Below are 24,471 nucleotides of genomic sequence, written 5' to 3'. Positions count from 1 at the left end.
CAAAGTTAGGGGAATGCTCTCGTAGACATTTGTCATTATAACAAGTGTCCCCATGAAATGATTTTACCTTCATTCTTGTACTGGTAACAATTCAAAATTTGACTTCACATTCAGTAATCAACTCTCCCTACGGAGGACAACAATGGCAATAAGTACCTGACAGGTGTTTGAAATCCCTTCCCGCTCTATTCACAACTACAAAAAAAAAAAGGCTGAGAATTTGCCATTTTTCAAATAAATGGAAAACAGTTAGAAGAGATTTGAGTGTTTTTTAGATTGTAGTGTTGAGTGTAGTTAGATTTTATAAATTCAACATTGCTTTATTTGAAAATAATATGCAATTTTTTAATACTTCTTTAAGTCCCATTGACATCTATGCAATTTGCACAGTTCATATTCCTATTGCACATATTCCTGGAATGAGCTCTTAAGGTACTGGGTGAAGTAGCGACTGCCAGCTGGATACTGGAACATGCACGATAATGTCGATTTTCGTCAGCACACCAAGGATCTTTAATTATGTCCAAATGGGTTTTTAATAAAGAAAGATCTCATCACAAAACAATGTAGTGCAACAAGCACATGGAATTGGAAATACTGCGCTAACAAAAAGACAAAAGCTGCTTGCACTATTTACCAGACAAAAAAGTGACCAAAAATATAGAAAAAACATAAAATTGTGCAGCGCTAAAATCAATAAATTATGCTTGAACATATAACACATGTGAAATGAATAATAAGTGTCCAATCATATAAGCCAAATGTGATTAATTGAAAATCTCTTACAGGTGGGATATGTTATCTAATTGATACATTATTATATATAGAAGGTATTTCTTGGCTGACATTATCTTTTGAGAAAGGCATCTCTGCTGAAACGCGTTAAGAGGATTACATTACAGTCAGCCCTGCTTTATATCCTTGATATGCTCAATACCTTGTGATGTTTTGTAAGTGTATTTGCTATGTTTTTTCATTAAATGATTTTTAGCAATATCACACTATGTCTGTCCCTCTTTGGTTTGTATTTCTACCAGCGTTGGAGCTGGAATTTGGTCTTTTCATGCCTGCTGCTGGTCCATACGGATACCTCTGAGGTCTTTACATCCACTTGGGACATCCACCATATATTCCAACAGCTTGTATGACCCATAGGCTATATGGTATCTGGGTCCTACTTTTCTGGTGAGCGCATATTAATTACTCCTTCTCGGTGTTGGGATTTGCTGCACACTTTAATCACGTCATTCATGTTGGATTTCTTTTTATCACTCCATTCACTTGGGACTTTACTCCAGATGGACTTTTCATTGAATCACATTTGGCTTATATGATTGGACACTTATTATTCATTTCACATGTGTTATATGTTCAAGCATAATTTATTGATTTTAGCGCTGCACAATTTTATGTTTTTTCAGTGTAGTGCAACGTTTAGAAGCCACGCAGGACCCCTTCGTCGTCTAAAGAAGGGGTCCTTCTTGGCTCCGAAATCGTGTACTACACTGTTTTGTGATGTGATCTTTCTTTAATAAAAAAATATTTGGACGTGATGAAAGATCCTTGGTGTTCTGGCAAATATCTACATTATCTATGCAATTTGAAGGCAGTGCAATGTATGTCAAAGCATATAAATAAGTTTTCTGTTGTTTACCTTTTTGATATACGTTGACACGTGTTGGCTGAAAAAGTCCATGTCTGTTAATGTATTGATGGGTGTAGGCTCTATAGAGCAGATCATGGCAACCAGTTTCTCACACAACAACTTTACCCAATATTTAATTGGCTGACAGAATCCAACAAATTTGTACAGAACACATGAAATTGCACATTAAAGGATGCATTAAAATTGCATAACACACACATGGAATGACATGAATCCAGCCTAAAGAACACTTTTAATTTTTCATGTGTTGGAATTCGGAAATGATAAAATACAGACATAACATCCAGCTGCTGGAACCTCATATCATTACTTTACGATAACCAACTTCTAAATTAACAGTACAAAACAACAGCTCCATTTCTTCCAATAATTGGGATTTCTGCTGGCTTTCAACAGCCAGCTCCTGAATACAGGAAGAAAATGTAACAGACCTTCCATCATTTTATTTCCGATTGCTCATCCAGAGTCCAGAACTGTACACATGATGACAGGGATTTACAATCTGTTTACATCAGATGGTAATGACAAATGGATAACTAGAATCTTGCCATCCTGTTTCCCTTGGCACATATTCATCTTTATTTGTGCTTTTTGTTCTTCTATGGTCTGGCTCTTCACTGATATTTACCGAATGCAGCACACATTGTAAAACAAACCACTTGTCTCCCGATTCAATAAAAATGTGCAAAGTGTAAACGTGCTCCTAATTAGATACGGACACTTTTGGAATGCCAGTAAGTCTTAATAACCTACTGCAATTAGCATCTACTATATCACGATGCACAAATATTAGCAGATGTTTGTACCCAATTATTTAAACAATTACTAGCATGTTTGCATCTAGCAACCATGCAACCCTCTCCATTAGATAATTACTGATTCAGGCTGCAGATTTTCAGATCTTGTAATCAATTTATAGACAATTACAGTTCATTATTGAAGCACAAATTTCTCAAAATAGCAAATGTTAGTAAAAAACTGCAAAGTTTTTTTTAAATACATCAGTGTGCTTTCTATATAGACAAATGTTCATCTTTCTATACCAAAACCAGCAGGTTTATAACAGGTCTTTTAACATGATATAAAGGTTTTCTCACATATAATTGTAAAATGTATATCTACATGAACAATTGTAAAGTAAAAGACATAAGCTGGTTGAGAAAGAATGGCATGGCTGCCTCTGACTGCTAGTCTCTCAATTACTATTCTGCTCACTTTTCTTCTTGCTGGGTGGGAAAGCTGTGCCTGGGGACCTGCAGTACAAAGATCTCCTTGCTTATTCTATTTGGTGGATCTTGATGCTGCTGCTTTTTGAATATTATGCATTCATTAGTTTACCAGTCGTTAGAGGGGCAAATCTGATTTTTTTTTAAAAAAGAAAGGCCTGCCTCTATCATGAGGGTGCCCTTCACACAGAGACATAAAGCAGAACAAAGTATGGTAAGTCAGTAATGTGAAGAAGATCAGCTTTGGGGAGCCCACAGGCAATATGAGTGACTAGGCCTTTGCCCTCAGCTCCACTGATCGGGACCTTTTAAAATGTGTCCAGGACAACTTTCTTATTAGAAAATGCTTCTAAAGCTATACCAGATGGATCTATCAGTACCTGATGGATCCACTGAATTAATCTTATTGCAGCTGGTGGTCCAAAAGGACATTAACCATCAACCCATCTTTCTTAAACAAATGTAGCAGCTTTTCATCAATGCCAAGATGTAAAGGAGGGAATAATTCCATAATTTCCACTTATCTAGCATTTCACACTTATGTTTCTACTTTCCCTATCCTATAGTGATTCTCTTTTTGTGTCAGAAATAAGAACTTTTTGTTCTGCTCCACTGCAATTTAAAGGAGTTGTAAAGGCAGGCGGTTTTGTATCCTAATGCACTCTATACATTTAGATAAAAAGCCTCAGCCCCCCTAACACTTACCTGAGTTCCCTCCCTGTCCAGCAATGTCCACAAGTCTCTCAGCGGCTCGAGATTCTCCCTCCTGATTGGCTGAGACACAGCAGCGGTGCCATTGGCTGCCGCTGCTGGCAATCAAAACCAGCTAGCCAATCAGGGAAGAGAGGGGACGGGGCCAGGTCGGGCTCTATTTCTGAATGGACACAGGGAGCTTTGACATGGGTCTGGCAGCTTGCTATGGGGGCACTGAACAGGAAAGAGGGGCCAGGATCTCAGAAGAGGGACCCAAGAAGCGGAGGATATGGGATGCTTTTTGCAAAACTACTGCACAGAGCAGGTAAGTATAACATGTTTGTTTTTTTTAAAGGAAATAAAAATTAGACTTTGCAATCACTTTAACTGTGGAAAGCTACATTTGAAGAAAATATAACTTTGATTGGTTGCTCTGGTCTACAGCAGTCATTTATAAACTGTTTTATAACTGGAGCTCCCAATGTGCAAGTGACACAAAAAGGCATGATTCATCCTGTCGTTCCTTTATAATGATTATAGTAACCCATCAGATGAGCAAACATACAAGTATATTACAGGAAGGATATTTAAATTCTGTAATCATATCACATATTTTTTTAACCTACAATATGAAAACATAATAAATAGAAAATGTAAGAGCTATAACTTCAAGGATCACTATGGCAACTACCACTTATAAACCTGCAGTGGTAAAGGTGGCTTATCCAGAAAGGAAAAGCATCAAGTATGTGTATTTCTTACACACAAGAAAACAAACCTTTCCTTCAAGTTCCTCATTCTTCTTCTGTAGCATCTTGATAACTTCACTATGCCTTTGTCTCTCGATCTCAACTTCCACGTTGGCTTCTTCAAGAAGCCTCTGCTCAGTTTCCTCAAGCTTTCTTTTGAAACTCTGCCGTTGATTCTCCAGTTCATTCTGGATCTATAGAATGAAATGTACAATACTGTGAAAACCATGATAACATCAAGACATGTGTGTTTCCTATAACAATAAAACAGCATCAACAACATTGTGCATATACTGTATGTGTGTGTGTATATATATATATATATATATATATATATATATTGTGTAAGGGGTTAGCTCGGTAGTGGGTGTGGGTGACCCATTGGGTGGGTTCGTTACACAGAGAGACAGCCGAGGAGTGGTTGAAAACAATGGTCTATGGTTTATTCTTCCAATTTGCTGGAAACAAGTGCAAGCATCCAAACGGCATAAATCAAACAAATATAAAATAAACCCTGGCCACTTGGGGTGTCTACCTTCACAACACAGGAACCTACCTATGGTGTCTGTCCCAACCTACTGCTGGGCAGACACTGCTGGTCATACAGCAGAAGACCAATAGTCTATTTGTTTTCTTTTCACACAGAAAAAGTCAACACCACCTCACCTTCAGAAGTCTCTCAGCTCACTGTTCTCCTTAACGCACAAAGCCTCAGGATGCAGCAATCAGTAGTCATCCTCTGGATAACTTATAGAGGCCTTAATTGCCTCATTCTGAATAGCTGAAGCTTTTCAACGTCCTTAAACCTTTCTGGCTATCTCTGCAGCCGACACCTGATAGTAATTGGTGAATTGTCTAAACAAGGCAGAAATGTATCTCCCGTCTGTGACAACACCCACACATTTACCTGACTTCCTGTCACAATACATACATACAGTATAAAACAGCAGGGGCCATTTATTTATTTAATTTACTATATTACCAAAAGTATTGGGATGCCTGCCTTTACACGTACATGAACTTTAATGGCATCCCAGTCTTAGTCTGTAGGGTTCACTATTGAGTTGGTCAACATTTTGAAGCTATAACAACTTCAACTCTTATGGGAAGGCTGTCCACAAGGTTTAGGAGTGTGTCTATGGGAATGTTTGACCATTCTTCCAGAAGCACATTTGTGAGGTCAGGCGCTGATGTTAATGAGAAAGCCTGGCTCGCATTCTCCACTCTAATTCATCCCAAAGGTGTTCTATCGTGTTGAGGTCAGGACTCTGTGCAGGCCAGTCAAGTTCCTCCACCCTAAACTTGCTCTTTAATGTCTTTATGGACCTTGCTTAAGAGTAGTTTTAAGATTTCAGTTGCTGGTTTGTTCTACTTCTCTTTTACAAAAGGCTTTATTGTCTTTAAAATATACACAACAGAGTTGATGGGATGACAATTACAAAACATACAGTATGTATGCATATATCGGGGTTTGCAAGCATAAGATTGATATGGATTCATACAACAAAGAGAATAAGTAAACCATAACTTTACAACGTCACAATTACCAAATTTACACTCCATCTACATTGAGTGATGATACTAAGATTAGCTGAAATATCAAGCCAAAGAAATTTTGATTCCACAGTGAGAACACAGAAAAAAAACATAATCAAAGAATAGCTGTAAGCTCAATTACGTCATAACCAGTCCACAATCTAAAGACCTAACAAGTGTACACCTTGATTAAAAGGAAATACAGAATTAAAGGAAAAGAAGAGCAAGTGAGACAGAAATAAGGGTAAGATCCCAGGAAGGATAGAGAAAGAGAAGAAAGAAGAGATAAAGAGGTCTCAGGGAACGGTGGATTTGAATCCTCAGATTGACATCAAAGCGCAATGGCTGAGCATGGGATATCCAGAACTGCCAGACAATTGACTGCCTCGAAACGGAGAATTGTGGTTTTCCAGGCTCTCCCTATGATAAGTTTGGTTGCTACAAAAAGATGCAATGCTAGTTGCTGCTCTGGTCGGAGCAACTCCTCAATAGGCTTACAAAGGAGAGCTTCTTACAGATTTATTTTGATGTCCGAATGGAAGAGTGTGCTTAGAAATGCATAAACCCGGAGCTATAGTCTGCACACCTTAGGACATGGCTACTATATGTGTGCCATTGTCCCGGTTGGGTACAACCGCAGAAGCAGGTCGACGGATAAGATGGAATAAAAAGAGCCAAACAAGCTGTATAATACCATCTGTACAGAATTTTATATGCGTTTTCTTTAATGAGTACATTATTGGTGCTCTTGGGTTTGTTCCATTTCTCAGTGAGCTTAGCAGCAAAATAATTCCACAAGAATGCCCAGTAGCTCTCAATGATCATGTCCATTGAAAGCCAAATGATGTTGTCTTTCTACCTTGATAAATTCTGCATAATGGCAAATACCTAATAACCAGGAAATCTAGTACTGTATGTGACATCTGTCTTGTTGGATGGCCTTAAGACACAAACAACCACCTACTTCTGAAGATTGAAGATTTCCAAAAAATAAACAATTTGAGCTTCTAAAATGTATGGAGCAGCAAATGATAGTGCCCACCATAACAGAATCAAATTTTTGGGTAAATTTGACCGTTAGCTAATACAAGAGGAAACAAATGAATGGCTAAAATAAGGGAAACGCAGGATTGTGATTAGAGAATTAATCAGTGTGTTCTCTATTGCTGATGGGCCAAACAACCCCCCCCCCCCTCCCTTCAGTTCGCAGTAGAACTCCCGAACAGGGGAAATGTTCTAACCCGAACAGCGAACCCTATTAAATTCTATCGGAGCCGAACAGAAAAAAACAAAAGTGCCCATTTTGAAGGCTTATATGCAAGTAATTGACCATAAAAGGGGCATGGGGATCCGGATACTGCCCTGGGTAACATGTATCAAAAAAAATTTTCTTTAAAAAAAGATTGTTCTTTTAGGAGCAGTGATTCTAATTATGCATAACGTGCAACAATAAAAATGAAAGATTCCTTTAAATATAGTGTCTGGGGGATCCCCTTTTTTCCCTTTAAAGTGGTGCATCTGTACCATGAATTCTACAGCAAAAATTTAATTTCTAAAGAAAAAAAAAAACCCACACCAAATTCCATTTAAAATCACTCGCAGTTACAATTGCTGGCACCCAGCGATTAAAAAACTAAAGAAAAAACAGCAATGACTAAGAGCGCTGACCAGAGTGTTCCGGTGTGGGGGGCGTCCTCCTGTCAGAATACAATAGCTCAACGGGGGAGATCGCTGTACTAATATCCCATAGTTAGTACAGCAGCTCCGACCTGAGATGTCAGGCAAAAAAAACTAGTTGTGTGTACAAGGCTTGAGGGTATGTCAATGACCATCAATATAAACTATTATTTACTATTTCTTATTATATTCGTTTTATGTATTTTTTAGATTTGACTCTTAAAGGGGATGTTGATACTTGGAAGGTACAGACTAGAAGCTTTAGGAAACCATCAGCAGATAGTAGTATATTGAGGGCTTTCAGTTGTCCCCCTTTTTGTTGGTAAAATGATAGGAACTAAACAATATTGTTCTGAGCCTGAAACACATTATACAGAAAAAGAAAAAAAGATTAACTATGAGGAATCATCTAAGTTAATTGATAAAAACACAACAAAATACATCAGGCTTCTCCAAAGTGCCATTTTTTCTATAGCCTATAGTAGAGAATATAATAACATTGTGAAAGTTATTACAGATAGTAGGATTGATTTACTAAAACCGGAGAGTGCAAAATCTGATGGTGCTCTACATAGAAACCAATCAACATCCAGGTTTTTTTTTTGTCAAAGCCTAACTGAGCAAGCTAAAGTTAGAAGCTGATTGGCTAACATTTACAGCTGCACCAGATTTTGCAATCTCCAGTTTCAGTAAATCAACCGATTTATGTCTATGATTAAAACTGCTTCAGAATATTCTCAAATACTGACTGAGGGTATCAGATGTATCAGTAGGGGAAGTCCGACTTTAGGCACAGTTTTGCTCCCAAGTTATTTTTTTTTAGAAACCAAAATTAGTAAATCTGTATGTCTCAATACAATAGGAAAAGAGTGTATGTCTATGACAACAAAGAAAATATATACTACAAGAACTGCGACAAAAGTGTGCCATGTGTAGGAAACAATATGTTGGAGGCCCTATGAGGCCTTTGAAAAAGAAAATGGGAGAATATATCAAAGAATCCAAGGGGGGGATTTACTAAACCTGAAGATTGCAAAGTTTAGTGCAGCTTTGAAACCAATCAGCTTCCAGATTTAATTGCAAAGCCTAATTGAACAAGCTGAAGTTAGCAGCTGATTGGTTTACATACACAGCTACACTAGATTCTTAGTGTTCCGGTTATAGTAAATCTTCCTACAAGTGACTTGTCCCTCTAATGTCTCTAGGCATTTTGAACCAGCATGAGAAGAGTTAGCAGTGTTCTATTTCCAGACTATTGACAGAGTGGATATTGGATTAAGAAGGTCTAAGGTAGGAGCCAGCCTTTTGTCTAGGGAAGCCTTTTGGAGTTGCCATTTACTGTAGGTGCTAAAATGCAAGAATGTCTCCGTAATCGCTGGGATATTTATTTATATACAGAATATTTAGGAAAAATTGTGTATTTATACCTTTTTTTTTATTGCGTGTATTTTCTAGTATAAAGAGTTTTAAAGGATACATTCATCTTTGAAAAAAATAATAAATGCACATATTTTTGCAGGAAAAAAAAGTGCATTTGGTATTTTTATTTCACAGAAGCCTGTTAAGCATTGGGCCTACAATCAGTGGACCGTGTGTGCAATGCCAGGCTCCTGCAGACTCTTTCTCCAGGTTCTTGCCCCTACTGAGGTGCAGACTTTCACTTAGAGAGATGGAATGGACTACGAGTGCGGTGATTACCACACTTGTATTCCATTGAGCACTAAAAGTCCCTTTTTCCACAGATATCTGGGATTGAACGATGCAGTTGTGTGGGTGGAGCCCTGCACAACCACACCAATTTCAAATGTGGCAGTGGGGGAACCCCTGAACGCTGTCATGGTGGGGTTGGAGGGGGGTTTGCTCAGTACCATGGTAAATATTACACCCTAAATATGGGTGTAACAAGTTGCAAATGGTGGAGTTAGCCTTTAACCTCCTTAGCGGTAATCCCGAGCGTGACTCGGGGTTGGTTTTTCATATCAGGAGCGGTAACCCCGAGTCACGCTCGGGGTGGATTGCAGAGAGCGCAGCGGTGTTCTCTTACCTTATCCTGGCGATCCAGCGATGATCTCTCATTGCTGTGACCGCCAGCCGAGAGTCCCGCCGCTCCTCCGTCGGTCTCCGTCGCTCTGATCACTTCCTAGTTCCGTTCCCTGCAGCAGCAATGCTGCATGGGGGCGGAACTAGGGAGGGAAATTCAAAAAAAAAAAAAAAACGTTGCACAAAACACATTTTATATTATATATATATATATATATATATCCATGCATATATATATATATATATATATATATATATATATATATGCATATATATACCGGTGTATATATATATATATATATATATATATATATATATATATATATATATACACACACACCGGTATATATATATATGTGTATATATATATATATATATATATATATATATATATGCACACACACATATATCTATATATAATATATAATGCATGAATTATAATCTAATCAATAATATAATTTTATTATATATATTATATATTAAATAATAAAATTATATTATTGATTCGATTATAATTCATGCGTTTGTGTTTCAAATTTATCACATCTGGGATGTCTACTAGAGTCTTGTTTTGGTCAGGTTTAAGTCAGTAATTACTAAGAATTGTAGGCCTATAATACATAACGCCAAATTTCCATGAAAAGAATTGTACCGCTTTTGGTATGTAATTCCTGACATAATCATACCGCCAGGGAGGTTAACTGATTTAACATGCAGATGATAAATACTTAGTAAATTGGTTATTGTTTGCAATGGATTACTCCTTATACCTTCCAGGCAGTAAAGCCGAAGAGTGAATTTACACTTACTGCGGTGACAAGTGTTTTACTGCATTGTAAGATGCCTGTCACTGCAAGGACACACAGGAAACAATTGCTTCCTATGTGTCCCATTCATGCTGCAACGCGGCCTAGGGCTGCGCTACAGCGTGCTGCAATAAAATGCAGACGTGCTGCATTTTATTGCAGCGTACCATGCCCAAAACACATGGCAATGTATGGCAGTGCATCCTGGCTGTGTCCATACAGACACTGCATCCCCATAGAGAAAACACAAGCTACCTGTAGGCAGCTCCAGCAGCATTAACAAAGTGCTATTTCACATTGTATGAGCCGCAGAGTCCACGTGAATGAGCCCTTATCAGTAAAGTTTTATGCTATGCTTTATGCCAAAAAGTTGTGCTGATCCGTCTTTTTATGGACTTATACTTGTAGTATGGAAAGCACACATACTGTGTACGCCATTGGAAAGTTGATGGACCCCTGGGAGAGGTGTGAGCTAACCATTTAATATTTTTTTGCCTCTGGGTGTTGCAGAAAAGATTCAGTGAGTAACATAATAACGTAAATATATTTCCACATTCATTGTCCTCTGGAGCAGGTGTCACAGTTGTTTCAGAAATGAGAAGACACGGAGAGCAATGATTGATGTTGACTAATCCTACCTTGTGTGATTTGTGTTCAAACATCACATTTTCCCATATGCAGACAGGCGAGCCAGGTGACAAAAAAAAAGGCTGAACAACAATGGTGGGGAGCATAGGACGTCATCATCAACTCACGTAATCAAACCAATTTTAATTAGATATGAATGTCTCATTCTCCTTCTGCAAATATATGTTTATTCCTGTTCTGCATGCAATGGAATGAAATAAAAGACATAGGGTTCAGTGAACACAAGCTGATGTTAAAGCACATTGCTCATATTTGCCATTCCTTGCAAGCACTCCTTTTAGGTTTCTACTGAGCTGAGACCACTCAAGGAGGAATCCAGGAGACTGAAGTCTGCAGCATAGCTTACAGTGGTTCATACCTGTAACTGCTGCAAAGCTGTCTCTCCTTGAGTAACATTCTCTACATTCATCAAGGTTTTTAAGAGTTCTGAGAGACCTCTGAAGGTATCTGCCTCCCCTATAAAAAATAGTCACAACAGTGGCCTAATTGCTTATTCAGGTGAACACAACACCCTAAGCAAGTCATACTCCTTTTCCCAGTGCATCTATTGCCAAGGAAAACAATGATGTTTGGAGTAAATTTTTACTTTTTTTTTTAAGTTTAGACACCTTAATATCAGTGCTTACACTTTGAATGACAATTACTCAGTCATGCAACACTGTACCCAAAAATGTTGTCTTATATGTAATATACGGTGTATGTGTATATACTGTATATATATATATATATATGTATACACACACACATTCTTTGTTTTACAAATAAATATTTAATATTTGAGAAACCATTTCCAGAGTCCAATGGGTTAGCTACGGCAGGCCATAGGCTGTGCACATTTCTTCTTGCTGGAAAGAAATTTGCATGATTCCCCATTCAACACTGACAGTGCTGACAGGGGATTCCTTCCTGCCAAGCAATTGTCTGCTCCCGAAGCGTGGGCAGGGGAAGCCGTTCCTGGTGGGGGAAGACAGTAATTATTAGGCTCCGTTCACATGTAGGCGTTTTGGGGGGTTTTTCTGCTCTAGGATCAGCTCTCAAAAGCCCAACAAGACAAATCCTATTCATTTCAATAGCCCCTGTTCACATCTGAGCATTTTGACGCTGTGACGCCCAATGCTCAACAAAGTACATGAGCTTCTTTTTGGGCAGATTACAGGCGTTTTCCATTGGTCTCTATTCAATCTAAAAACGCCTGCACAAAAAACGCCTGTAAAAACACCTGTAAATCGCCTGCAAAAACGCCCATAAAAACGCCTGAAAAAACGTAGAACATAGCCTTAGAATCGAAGGTGAATCCAGCAGGCTGGTTGTACCCAAATTGATCAATCGATTAACTTGCTACATTCAGCCTGTCCCCATATGGTTTGAATCTTGGCCCTGCTGAACTGTCCGAAATTCAAATCATTTATGGCCAGCCTAAAGAGACAGTAGTGGCCTCCCTTCAATTGCTAGCTGTGTAAGATAGCATATAATATTCACAAATAATATATCACATTGATTGGAGCACTGGGCAGCAGGCATGTCTGGCTGCTGTGTTCTGATCTGAGTAGTGGTCTCACTCTCCAGCATGCTATTTTCTCAGGGTATTTAAACTCATGCTTCAGCATAAAGTATAGAAAAAAAAGCACACATTTATTTCTGTATATGCACACTCTCATTGGGCTTTAAAGGAGAAGTATGGCCAAAGCTTTTTTGCAGAAAGGGGGGAAGCCTGGAGATGGATGCACAGCAGTAAGCGGAAGGCTGGACATGACTGGGGTTTGCAGGGAAGGTTGCTACCCAGTGGGGGTTAACTTTTAAGGAAGAACTAAAGCAGGTGATTGGTTTTTGGGAAGGTGGGGCAGGGTGGGGCAAGGTGGGGTTAGCAGGGGCTAGTTTAGGGTGGGACCAGGGGTCCGGTCAGTTGGAGACCAGACAGCAATAGGAGAACTTCTGTACCCCCCCCTTGTCTATCGGTATGGCAGATTTGGACTCTATGCTGGCCCAGTTACGCAGTGCGGCCATGGCGAATGGTCCGCAATGGCTTCAGGCCAATATGGTTGGCTTACTACAGGGGTCGGGGCAGGTACCAGCTTCGCCTGCCCCAACTTTATCACGGCCTAGGAGGTCAAGACCTCCTGAGCGCCCCAGCCCAGAAACGACCCCTAGGGTCCACCGTCGCTTAGGGAGCCCCCCTAGGGACCCTTCGACCTCGGCTGTCAGTGGGAAGCCTCCTACAGGTACAGCGGGGGTCGGGAGGAATCCTCGACAAAGACGGGGCCCTGGCAAAGTGAGCGCAGCCCCCTCCAGCTCCGTTGCCCCCTCACCTGCAGCTCTGGAACATCCGACTGGCTCCCCGGGTCCCTCCGGTGGCAGCGCGGTCCGGCGTGGGAGTGAAGTGCGGGGTCCGGGTGCGGGCCTACTTCCGGGTACGGCCGCGGCCTCTCGTGGACGAAGTCGAGGCTCCAGGAGGGTCCCCTGCGTCCCATCGGTGGTTCCGGACCGGATCTCGGCGCCCGCCGCTGTCCTATTGCGGCAGGGCGTTCGGCGGGAAGAAGAGGAGGCGGGAATGAGTGGCGGTGCTCGGCCGGAGGCGCCCGTCTATGACGTCACGGGCATGCGACCTTCGGATGGAAGCCTGCTGAGGACAAATGCTACAGCGTCGCAGGGCAGTGACGTCACCGCCCAGCGCCAGACTTACGGAGGCCGCTCTGTTCCCTGCAGAGTGGCAGCTCCCAGCGATGGAATCTTCAGCCTGTCCGGCTGCAGCGGTGGCTCTTCAGAGACTGGCCAGGTGTCCCACTCGGCGGAGGTGGAAGAGCGCTCTGAAGGGGAACTGTCGGCATCGGATGAAGAAGATACTCTGGACGTCGGGGCGGCTCCTCATTCGGGACACGGACGGACGGCTGAGCGGAGGCTTTCACCGGGTCAGCCAGGTAAGTTAGTGTCCTTTGCCTCTCCTTCCCTTCTGTTTTCTGCTCCTTCTGTACCTGCCTCTCCTCCTGTCGGGTCTTCTGTGGTATATTCCTCTGGTGTGTCTGCTCTGCCTGCTGTCCAGGCTCCATCTACGCTGTCTGCACTGCTTAGTTCGTCTTCTCTCCCAGCAAGGGGGCCCTCTTCGCCTGTTATTGGCGCGGGGGTCCTAGGTAGTGGTGGGGGGACGCATGTTTCAGGGGGTCTGGGTGCACAGGCAGTCCCGGACGGCATAGGGGGAGTGTCTTTGCTGCATACTCTTTTGTCCGGGTTTAAGGATTTGTTGTCCAGGTGCGAGCCGGCTTTAGCGGCTGCACCCGCGGGGGCGCCGATACATGCGTGGGCTGCTGCAACAGGGGGGGTTACAGAATCAGTGGGGTCGGCAGCGGGATGTTCTTCTGTTTCACGGCCGCTGGCGGAATCCACTGGATCAAAAGAGGTGAGTTCGGTGACGCCGGTACCAGCTCCTTCGGTCCAGGCCACAGGTGGGTTGGCTGATGCAGTGGAGGTAAGTTCTGGGGTGCCGTCGTCTTCTCCTGGGGTGACGCCGGTGACAAAAGGGTCGGGTTCAGCAGATGGGGACAAGGAGATTGTGCGCATGGCGGATTCTGCGAAGTGCGAAGTTTATGTCTGCTTCGAGGGACCTCTGGGTGCTCATTTGAAAACGGAAGTGAGGGAAAAAATTTGGCGGGGTGAGTATGTTGAGATTTTTTCTCTGCTACCGTTGGAAAAATTCAACTTGGACAGGGTCAAGCCTGATGAATCAAAAAAGGAGGAGGAAGAAAAGCGCCGGTATCGTTTGATTCCGCGGTCGTTTACCAATTGGTTGCAGGCTTTCACAATTCTGGCCAGTGTAATAGGGGAAAAACATTCTGATCAGTGTTCCCCCCTATTTTGTTATTTGGATTCCATTGGGGAAGCTTATCGGGTCTACGGTGGTACGGCCTGGTTGCGATACGACGAACATTTTCGTCAACGCAAGGTCGTCAGACCATCTTTGCGCTGGGATCATAAGGACATCAGTCTTTGGATGCGCCTCATGACCCAGGCTAGATCTACCGGTCACCCCTTTCAGGGGGGGGTCGGGGGGCGGCTTCCTCGCCTTCTCCGGCTGCAAAACGTAAAGGCTTATGTTGGCAGTTTAACGAGGCCACTTGCAAGTTTGGAACCTCCTGTCGCTTCAAGCACGAGTGTTCCAACTGCGGCGGAAATCACTCGTCGGCACGATGCTTTAAGCATGGGGGAGCAAAACATGCCGACGCTGGTAAGAGGGCGGACGCCGGTGAAAGTGGAAAGGTTGGCCAGGTTCCTAAGTAGGTACCCTGATCGGGAAGCAGCCGCTCTTTTGCTGGGGGGGTTTTCGCAAGGCTTTCGCATTCCTTGTTCTTTGTCGGTGGTTCCTCCTCCCGGGGGCAATTTAAGTTCCGCTAGGGCGCATTCGTCGGTGGTCTCGGCGAAGCTCCTGAAGGAAGTGAGGTTGGGCAGGATGGCGGGCCCTTTCTCGTCTCCGCCTTTGCCGAATCTGGTACTCTCCCCTCTGGGTGTGGTTCCAAAAAAGGAACCTAATAAGTTTCGACTCATTCACCACCTGTCTTACCCCCCGGGGGGTTCGGTGAATGACGCTATAGCGGACGACTTATGCTCGGTTTCATACGTTTCGTTCGATAAAGCGGTGGCCTGGGTGCGTCGTTTTGGGCGGGGGGCCCTTATGGCGAAAACTGACATTGAAGCTGCGTTTAGGTTGTTGCCGGTGCACGCGGACAGCCTGCATCTTTTGGGTTGTGAATGGCAGGGTGGAATTTTCGTTGACCAATGTTTGCCTATGGGCTGCGCCATTTCTTGTTCGCTGTTTGAAACATTCAGTTCTTTTTTGGAATGGGTTGTTAGGGATGTTTCTGGGTTGTCTTCCATAATTCATTATTTGGACGATTTTCTGGTGATAGGTCCTCCGGGGGAGGTGATGTGTGCGTCGCTTTTGGCTACGGTCCGACAGCTGTTTGATTATTTTGGAGTCCCATTAGCCCCTAACAAGACTGAGGGGCCGTGCACGGAACTGCGATTTCTGGGTATTGTCATTGATACGATGGCAATGGAATGCAGGCTTCCGGTTGACAAGCTATTGGACCTACGCAGAGTTATTGCAGGGACCTTGGACACACGAAAAATTCAGCTGCGTGCCCTGCAGTCTCTGCTGGGAAAATTGAATTTTGCCTGCCGCATCATGCCCATGGGGCAGGTGTTTTGCAGGAGGTTGGCGGCTGCCACGGCGGGAGTCAGGGCGCCGCATCATTACATTCGCCTATCTAAAGAGCATCGGGATGACTTGCGGGTTTGGGATTTGTTCTTGAGCTCCTTTAACGGCCGTTCGGTTTGTTTGGAAGCTCCGGTGTCGAACTTTGACCTGGAGCTGTTTACTGACGCGGCAGGCTCGGGGGGTTTTGCGGCCTATTTCCAGGGGCAATGGTGTGCGGGGGAATGGCCGGCCTCCTGGCGGAATTCTGACTTCATTCGTAAATTGGTTCTGTTGGAATTATTTCCCATTGTGTTGGCCGTGGAGTTATGGGGTCGGGATTTCACAAATAAGAGGGTCCGTTTTCATTGCGATAACCTGGGGGTAGTTCAGTCAATCAACAGCATTACTGCTTCTTCTCCACCGGTTATTAGGTTGCTTCGCCACCTGGTGCTCAAATGTTTGCTCCTGAATTCTTTTTTCTATGCTGTGCATGTTCCGGGTGTTGACAATTCGGTGGCTGATGCTCTTTCTCGCTTCCAGTGGGACAGGTTTCGGAGGTTGGCACCGGATGCGGATCAGCAAGGCCTGATGTGTCCCGGGGAGCTGTGGAACATCGTCTCGCCGCAGTAATGGATTTGGTTCGGGCGTCGGTTTGTCCTTCCACTTGGACGGCCTACGAAAGGGTGTGGGCGACGTGGCATCAGATGGTGAGTGAGGTGGGGGGTCTTTCTGATGATCGGGAACGGTTGTTCCTGCTCTTATATTTTGTGAGCCTGAATTTTGAACAGCGTGTGTCTATTTCTACGTTACGCCGCAAAATGGCGGCCTTAGCCTTCTACTTTCAGTTGTGGGGGGTTGCTGATGTAACCAAACATTTCCTTGTTCAAAAGGCCTTGAAGGGTTATGCGAGGGGGACTCGTTCGATTGATTCCAGGCCCCCGGTTACCTTTGATGTGTTGTCCCGGGTGGTGGACTGCTTGCCGGGAGTGTGTTCTGCGGACCAGGAGGTGGAACTCTTCAGGACGGCTTTTATCTTGGCGTTCTTTGGAGCTTTTCGGATTAGCGAATTGGTGAGTATTTCCAGGCGGGGGAATGGGGGATTGCAGTTGGGGGATGTTTGTTTGCATCCGGACAAGCTTCTGATCCGGATACAAAGGTCAAAAACGGACCAGCTGGGCCGCGGGGCTTGTGTTGAGCTAGGGGTGGTTCCTGGGTCCTCGCTTTGCCCCGTGGCTGCGGTGCGGCATTGGTTACAGGTGCGCTCCGCTCAACAGGGTCCTCTGTTTTTACGAGCTGATGGCACGGCCCTCTCACGTTTTCAATTTACGGCTGTCTTCCGGAAGTGCTTGGGGGCAGCCGGTTTTCAGGGGACGGATTTCTCCTCTCACTCTTTCCGCATTGGAGCCGCCACGGAGGCGGCTCGGTGGGGCCTTGGGGATCAGGCCCTTCGGAAAATTGGGCGTTGGGAGTCCAGGCGATTTCGCTCGTATGTCCGTCCGCATCTGTTGTGATGCGGCAGAGGGGATCTGTTCTGTTTCTGGTCGGGGCCCAGGGGCGGTCATTTATTGAATGTTCGTTACGTGTATGCTGGTGTTTTTTCTTTGTTTTTTTCTCTGTGGTTTTTTGTGTGTGTTCTCAGGACGTATGTTGGTATGTACCCCTCCTTATGTTTTACAGGAGCCACGGAAGTCTTGGTCTGGATATTAGGACATTCTTATGTGGTCTGGGGTGCTCGGAGGGCAGCGGTTAGGCCAGAGGGGCGCCAATTGGGTTTCAGCAGGGAGGAGGTGAAGGTTAGATGGATTGGGGTCTCAGGCATGCTGTGGTCCCGTGTCCTCCCTGAAGTCCATCGTTGCGCCCGTCTTGAGCGGCCGCCCGACATACTTTTGTTGCATGCGGGCGGCAATGATCTGGGCCTCCGTTCCTCCAGGGAGCTGATTAGGGATGTAAAATTGGACTTCCTGAGGCTGCGGACGCTTTTTCCACGGACTGTGGTGGTGTGGTCGGACATTGTCGCCCGCACTTCTTGGCGCCTGGCTCGTTCGGTGACTAGCCTGAACAAAGCCAGGATTAAGGTGAATAAGGCGGTGGCCAAGTTTGTTGTGCGTAACGGGGGACTGGCGGTCCGGCATCTTGAGCTGGAGCAGGACCCGGCCCTTTATCTTAGAGGTGACGGGGTTCATTTGAACGCGGTGGGCATCGACCTGTGGACTTTAGGTCTGCAGGAAGGTATTCAGAGGGCACTGTGGGTTTGGAGGGCTACACGGCCATAAGGGGTCATGCCCGTGTGCTGTGGCTGGGGTTTTTAGGGTCTTGGAGGGCTGTGACTACTTGGTAAGGGAATATGGAGGGGTAGGGCCCATCTTAGGTATGGGTGGACCTACCCCTGGCAACGTCAGTAGGCGGTATCAAGGGATCCCAATGGTTCATAGTCCTTGAGCTGGTGCAGTGGCGGCTGAGGGCCTGGAGGTCTATTGGGGTCAGGGATACAGCCAGGGGGGAAGTCAAGTTGCCTTCCAAGACCCTAAATGGTCATTCGTTTTTAAATTTTGGTATTGGATTGTTTTTGTTGAATAATGGTAATTCTTTGCTAGCTAGTGTTTTACTAGTTAGTTCTAATAAAGTTGGCTGCTATGGCCTTTTAAACCCAAACAAATGATTGTAGTGTCCTTCTTTCTTTAGGCAAGTAAAAGGGGAGTCTGTGGGTAGGTTTGGGTTGTATGGGGCAAGGAGCAGCCGCAGCGTCGGCAATACCACAGTCATGAACTGCACTCCTGTGACCTATTTTTAGCTCAGCCGGTCCAGATGCTGGATTAATTCCGACTTTACAATAAGGATCCACCTAGATACCTGGGCTGGCAGCAACTGGGAGACTAAGCAAGCTGCTCCTGCACCTTCCACAGCCCATCGCTCCAGTGAGCGCTGGAGGGGCAGAGCCTAGAGCTGGTGACTGATAGTCACTGCTCTCTGCTTAGAGCGCAGAGGAGAACTGAGCGATGAGCTGTGTTGATCACTCAGTTCTCAGAGGGTAGCAGGGGCAGGGGAAAGATGCAGCATCGGATAGATCCCGCATTTACCTAAGTGAGTATTATTATTTTTTGGAAACCCCATACTACCATTTTAACAATACAATATATATATATATATATATATATATATATATATATATATATATATATATAATCACATGGAATTCAGAGGAGGACTTTCATTTTTAGCTCTGTTACAACACTATTGTATTACAGTAGTGGGTCTAAAATGGCCCCTTGATCAGGAGTGGCTTTTGATTTTTACTATTCCACTCTCTCAAAATGCTAACAGCAGTGTGTATTTGTTTACCAGAAAGAATACTGCAGAGATATAAAAGAAGTACTTTGTTTTACACATTATGTCATCAGATAAGCAAAGCATGCTGGAACATGTGCCATTAGAAAAGATACCATCCATCAATACGAACACACCCATGGGTGCTCTGCCTGTACCTTTGTCTCCCAGCTCTCATCAGACTGCATCCTCTGTTTCAGGGTTTCCTGGAGCTGCTCAATTCTATTCTGATATGAAATAATCTGCAATTCCCTGAAAGAAATGTTAAAAATAACAAGTTATGTAACTGTAATTCATCCAAAGTCAATAAGTCCTGCAAGAAATTCACAGAATGAGCACACACACTGCCAGCTGATGCAGGGAAATTGGTAGCACGGTGCTACAAGCAGTTTGGTAGCATTAGGATTAGGGATTTCATGATTATCTCTGCTGTGAGATCTCACGTCTGTTTATGATCAGATCAACCGCATGACATCTTTATGAGTTCAAACATATTAGCTTATATGACTGGGTAGCCAAGTTGGATGACAGACCCTGGGCCTATTCTGAAACATGTCTTAAAGGAAACCTTTCATAAAGGCTACCATTACTGCCTTCTGATTTGGAAATCCTTGTCTGAAGCTGGATACACACTATACAGTTTTCTATAGATTTTTTCCTTTAGATTTATCAAAACCAAATAATATGAGCTCAAACCTAAACTCTTTCAATTTGTATGCAAACAGGTCGGCCCTTACACTAAATAGTTGAAGGGAAATAAGGAAATCTAACAACAAAAGTTGTATAGTGTGTATCCAGCTTGAATGTCATGCTGTCCCTCTTGCATCCAACAGTTGTGTCACTGACCCAGAAGAAGCATGCATATAGGAATCTCTGACCTGAACGGAGTTATCTTCCAGGTCAATGTCCCTAAAAGTGTTGAAGCCACCAGAAAGTTATGCATAGCAGCCCTAAGCTTTTTTTTTCCAAGACAGGTTTACTTTAACCACTTCTGGACTGGGGGGATTTACCACCTTGATGACCATGCCATTTTTTGTGATACGGCACTGCATTATTTTAACGGACAATTGCACGGTCGTGCAACGCTGTACCCTTAAAAAATTGATGTGCTTTTTTCCCCACAAACAGAGCTTTCTTTTGGTGGTATTTGATCACCTGTGCAATTTTTATTTTTTGCGCTATAAACAAAAAAAGAGCGACAACTCTGAAAAAAAAAAAATTCAATATTTTTTACTTTCTGCTATATAACATTCCCAAAAAAAAATTTAAAATCTAATTTTGATTGGCTCCCCCTCTAGTGCCCCCACTATCTGCTACAGGAAGCGACGTACAGGTACGTCGCTTTGCGTAACATAGCTGACATACCACAGTATAACTACAAGGTGCCAAGTGGTTAATTCTTTGTGGCATAGATTCAACAAGGTGTTGGAAACATTTCTCAGAGATTTTGGTCCATGGTGACATGTTAGCATCACGCAGTTGCTGCAGATTTGTAAGCTGCACATCCATAATGCGAATCTCCCATTCCACTACATCCCAAAGGTGCTCTATTGGATTGAGATCTGGTGACTGTGGAGGCCATTGGAGTACAGTGACCTCATTGTCATGTTCAAGAAAACAGTGGTGAGATGATTTGAGCTTTGTGACATGGTGCGTTATCCTGCTGGAAGGAGCGATCAGAATATGGGGACACTGTAGTCATAAAGGGGTGGACATGGTCAGCAACAATACTCAGGTAGGCCATGCCATTTAAACGATTCTCTAACGAGCAGGGCCCTCTGATTCCTTTTGTTCCAAATTGTATTGTAACTGTAATGTCTGCCTTCATTTTGTTAAGCGCTGCGCAAACTGTTGGCGCTATATAAATCCTGTATAATAATAAAATAATAACTAGTATGCCAAGAAAGTATCAACCTCACCATTACACCATCAGCCTGAACCATTGATACAAGGCAGGCTGGATCCATGCTTTCATGTTATTTAAGCCAAATTCTGACCCTACCATCTGAATGTCGCAGCTTGAATCGAGACTCATCAGACCAGGCATTGTTTTTCCGATCTTCTATTGTCCAGTTTTGGTGAACCTGTGCGAATTTTAGCCTCGGTTTCCTGTTCTTAGCTGACAAGAGTGGCACCCGGTGTGTTTTTTTTGCTGCTGGAGCCCATCTGCTTCAAGGTTTAAAGTGTTGTCATTTAGAAATGGTATTCTGCATACATTGGTTGTAACAAGTGGTTATTTGAGTTACTGTTGCCTTTCTATCATCTCGAATCAGTCTGCCCATTCTCCTCTGACCTCAACAAGGCATTTTCATCCACACAACTGTGGCTCACTGGATATTTTTTCAGACCATTGTCTGTAAACCCTAGAGATGGTTGTGTGTGAATATCCCAGTAGATCGGTAGTTTTTGAAATACCCAGACCAGCCCGTCTGGCACCAACAACCATGCCACGTTATAAGTCACCTAAATCCCGTTTCTTCCCCATTCTGATGCTGGGTTTGAATTTCAACAAGTCGTCTTCACCATGTCTAGATACCCAAATGCATTAGGTCGCTGCCACGTGATTGGCTGATTAGCAATTAGTGTACCTATTAAAGTGGCCAATTGCAGGGTGCTGGAGAAAGTGGTGGATGGGCCCCACAGAAAACAAACAAAAGATATGTTTACAACACAGCCTAATCTGTGAAAAGGACTGTCTTTATTGATGTTTGTGTGTCATGTTATACAGCAGAGCACCATACGGCACCAATGCTAAGCAAATGTCAATAAACATGATTCTTTTCACACAAGTTTAAGGGCTGTTGACAACATATCTTTTATTTAATTACAGTGATCAGGAACGCCACTTTTCTGCATTAAAGTAATACTAAAGGCTCTTTTTTTGTTGTTGTTTAACCACTTAAGGCCTGGAAGGTTTTACCCCTTAATGATCAGGTCATTTTTTGCAATTTGGCACTGCGTGACTTCAACTGGTAATTACGCAGTCATACAATGCTGTACCCAAACAATGTAATTTTTTCCCCATGAATAGAGCTTTCTTTTGGTGGTGTTTGATCCAGTTTGCAGTTTTTATTTTTTGTGATATATATGGAAAAAAGGCCAAAAATATTGAGAAAAAATAACATTTTCTACTTCTTCTTATAAAAAATATCCAATAAACTCAATTTTTGTCATACATTTAGGCCAAAACCCTCCCAAATTACACCTTTTTGGAAAGTAGACACTTTAAGGAATTTCCTGAGCGGCGTGTTGAGCCCATTGAATATTTCATAATTTTGTCACAGGTGTTTAAAAAAAAAAAAATGACAAAAAAAAATTATTATTTTTATTTTTTACACAAAGTTGTCATTGAAATGATATATTGCTCACGCATGCTCAAAACCTGAAGGCGGTGATTGGTTTTCGGGGTCCCGTACACAGGCTCTCATAAAGTATCACACATGTGGTATCCCTGTACTAAGGAGAAGCAGAAGAATGTATTTTGGGGTGTCATTTCACATATACCCATTGCATGTGTGAGCAATAATATCATTTAGTGACAACTTTGTGTAAAAAAAAAAATTGTCATTTTCCTGAAACTTGTGGCAAAATATAAAATATTCCATGGACTCAACATGCCTCTCAGCAAATAGCTTGGGGTGTCTACTTTCCAAAAAGGGGTCATTTGAGGTGTGTTTAAACTGTCCTGAAAGTGTATGCCCAATATTACAAGCTTATGCCACACATCACGTCCAAGCCTTTTCTGACACTTTTTGTTTACATGAAAAAATTATTATTTTTTTACTAGAAATTTACTTTGAACCCCCAAACATTATATATTTTTTTTAAAGCAGAGGCCCTACAGAACAAAATGGTGGGTGTTGTAATTTTTTTTTTTGTCACACGGTATTTGTGCAGAGATTTTCCAAATGCAATTTTTTGGAAAAAAAATAACTTTTTTTAATTTAATGCACAAAGACACTATGGGCCTGATTCATAGTACGGCGAATTGGCGTTTCGGCGTGATTTTGCGAAGCGGCGATTATTTAAGTCTGAAATTGGCATTCAAAGAACGGCGGGCGGAAAATAGCGCCTAGTGTGAGATTCATTAAGATGCAATATGGTCAGAGCGCGACTTAAAACCACGCCAGCTAAAAGCTCGACTAAAGTTTAGCCAAATTTTCCCCTGTACCCCCAAAAATCCCAAATCACTGTGGAAGGTGTGGAAGTCAATTTGGAGATGACTTGCGTTTAAAAAATCTCAAAAACTGACTTAGAAAGAGAGATATCTGCGAAAGTGTGGAAAGGTTAAACAGCTCCTCCAGCCGCGAGCTGCGAACTCGCGAATGTGCGCATGCGCAACGTCAAATTGGCTCAAAAAATTTCGCCAGCGCGATTTTGGGTCAATTTTTTTTTGAATACCGCTTGCAAATCCGCTGTCTCGCCCATAGAAAATGGCAAAAACCGGCGGAATTGGAAAAACATGCACACTTCCAACAAGGGATCCTTTAGTAAACACCATCACATTCCATACACCTTTCCTGCTAACTCCGAAATCATAGCAGTCAAATCTACAGTGTTTATATAGAACCTCCACATTCTCTGAAAAAACCCACAAAATATTACATTGGGGAATTGGTCGTCAGATAGAAAAAAAATAGATGTAAAACATATTTCAAAGAAAGATTATTAGCATTTCACACATATCAAGGAAATGTCACAATTTTGACAATATTTTATGTGTTTCCAAAGAATGTTTTTAGAAATATATTGCAAATACTACCTTTTCTTCCATATGGGTATGGCCAAGTGTTACCATTTTACTACACATTTAACTGAAGGTATATATATATATATCCCTTATACTTGGCTAATTAGCAAAGTATGCCCAACAAACAAATAGAGCTTTAGCTCACAATATTGCTACATATTGACTTTATGG

General features: G+C 42.9%; 1 protein-coding gene across 1 annotated transcript in view; it reads right to left on the bottom strand.

Annotated features, from left to right (window-relative positions):
* LEKR1 (leucine, glutamate and lysine rich 1) overlaps nt 1-24,471 on the bottom strand; it is a 285,005-nt gene that overhangs the window by 12,369 nt on the left and 248,165 nt on the right. The window contains exons 10-11 of the mRNA XM_082251303.1: nt 19,709-19,802; nt 4,364-4,528 (exon numbers count right to left, since the gene is read on the bottom strand). Coding sequence (XP_082107429.1) covers nt 4,364-4,528; nt 19,709-19,802 — 259 coding nt within the window. The remainder of the gene's footprint in view (nt 1-4,363; nt 4,529-19,708; nt 19,803-24,471) is intronic.

This window comes from Pelophylax lessonae, assembly GCF_965119305.1.
Source record: "Pelophylax lessonae genome assembly, chromosome: 3".
Lineage (NCBI taxonomy): Eukaryota > Metazoa > Chordata > Amphibia > Anura > Ranidae > Pelophylax > Pelophylax lessonae.
The sequence above is the reverse complement of the archived record's forward strand: the minus strand, read 5'-3'. Positions and strand labels throughout refer to the sequence as shown.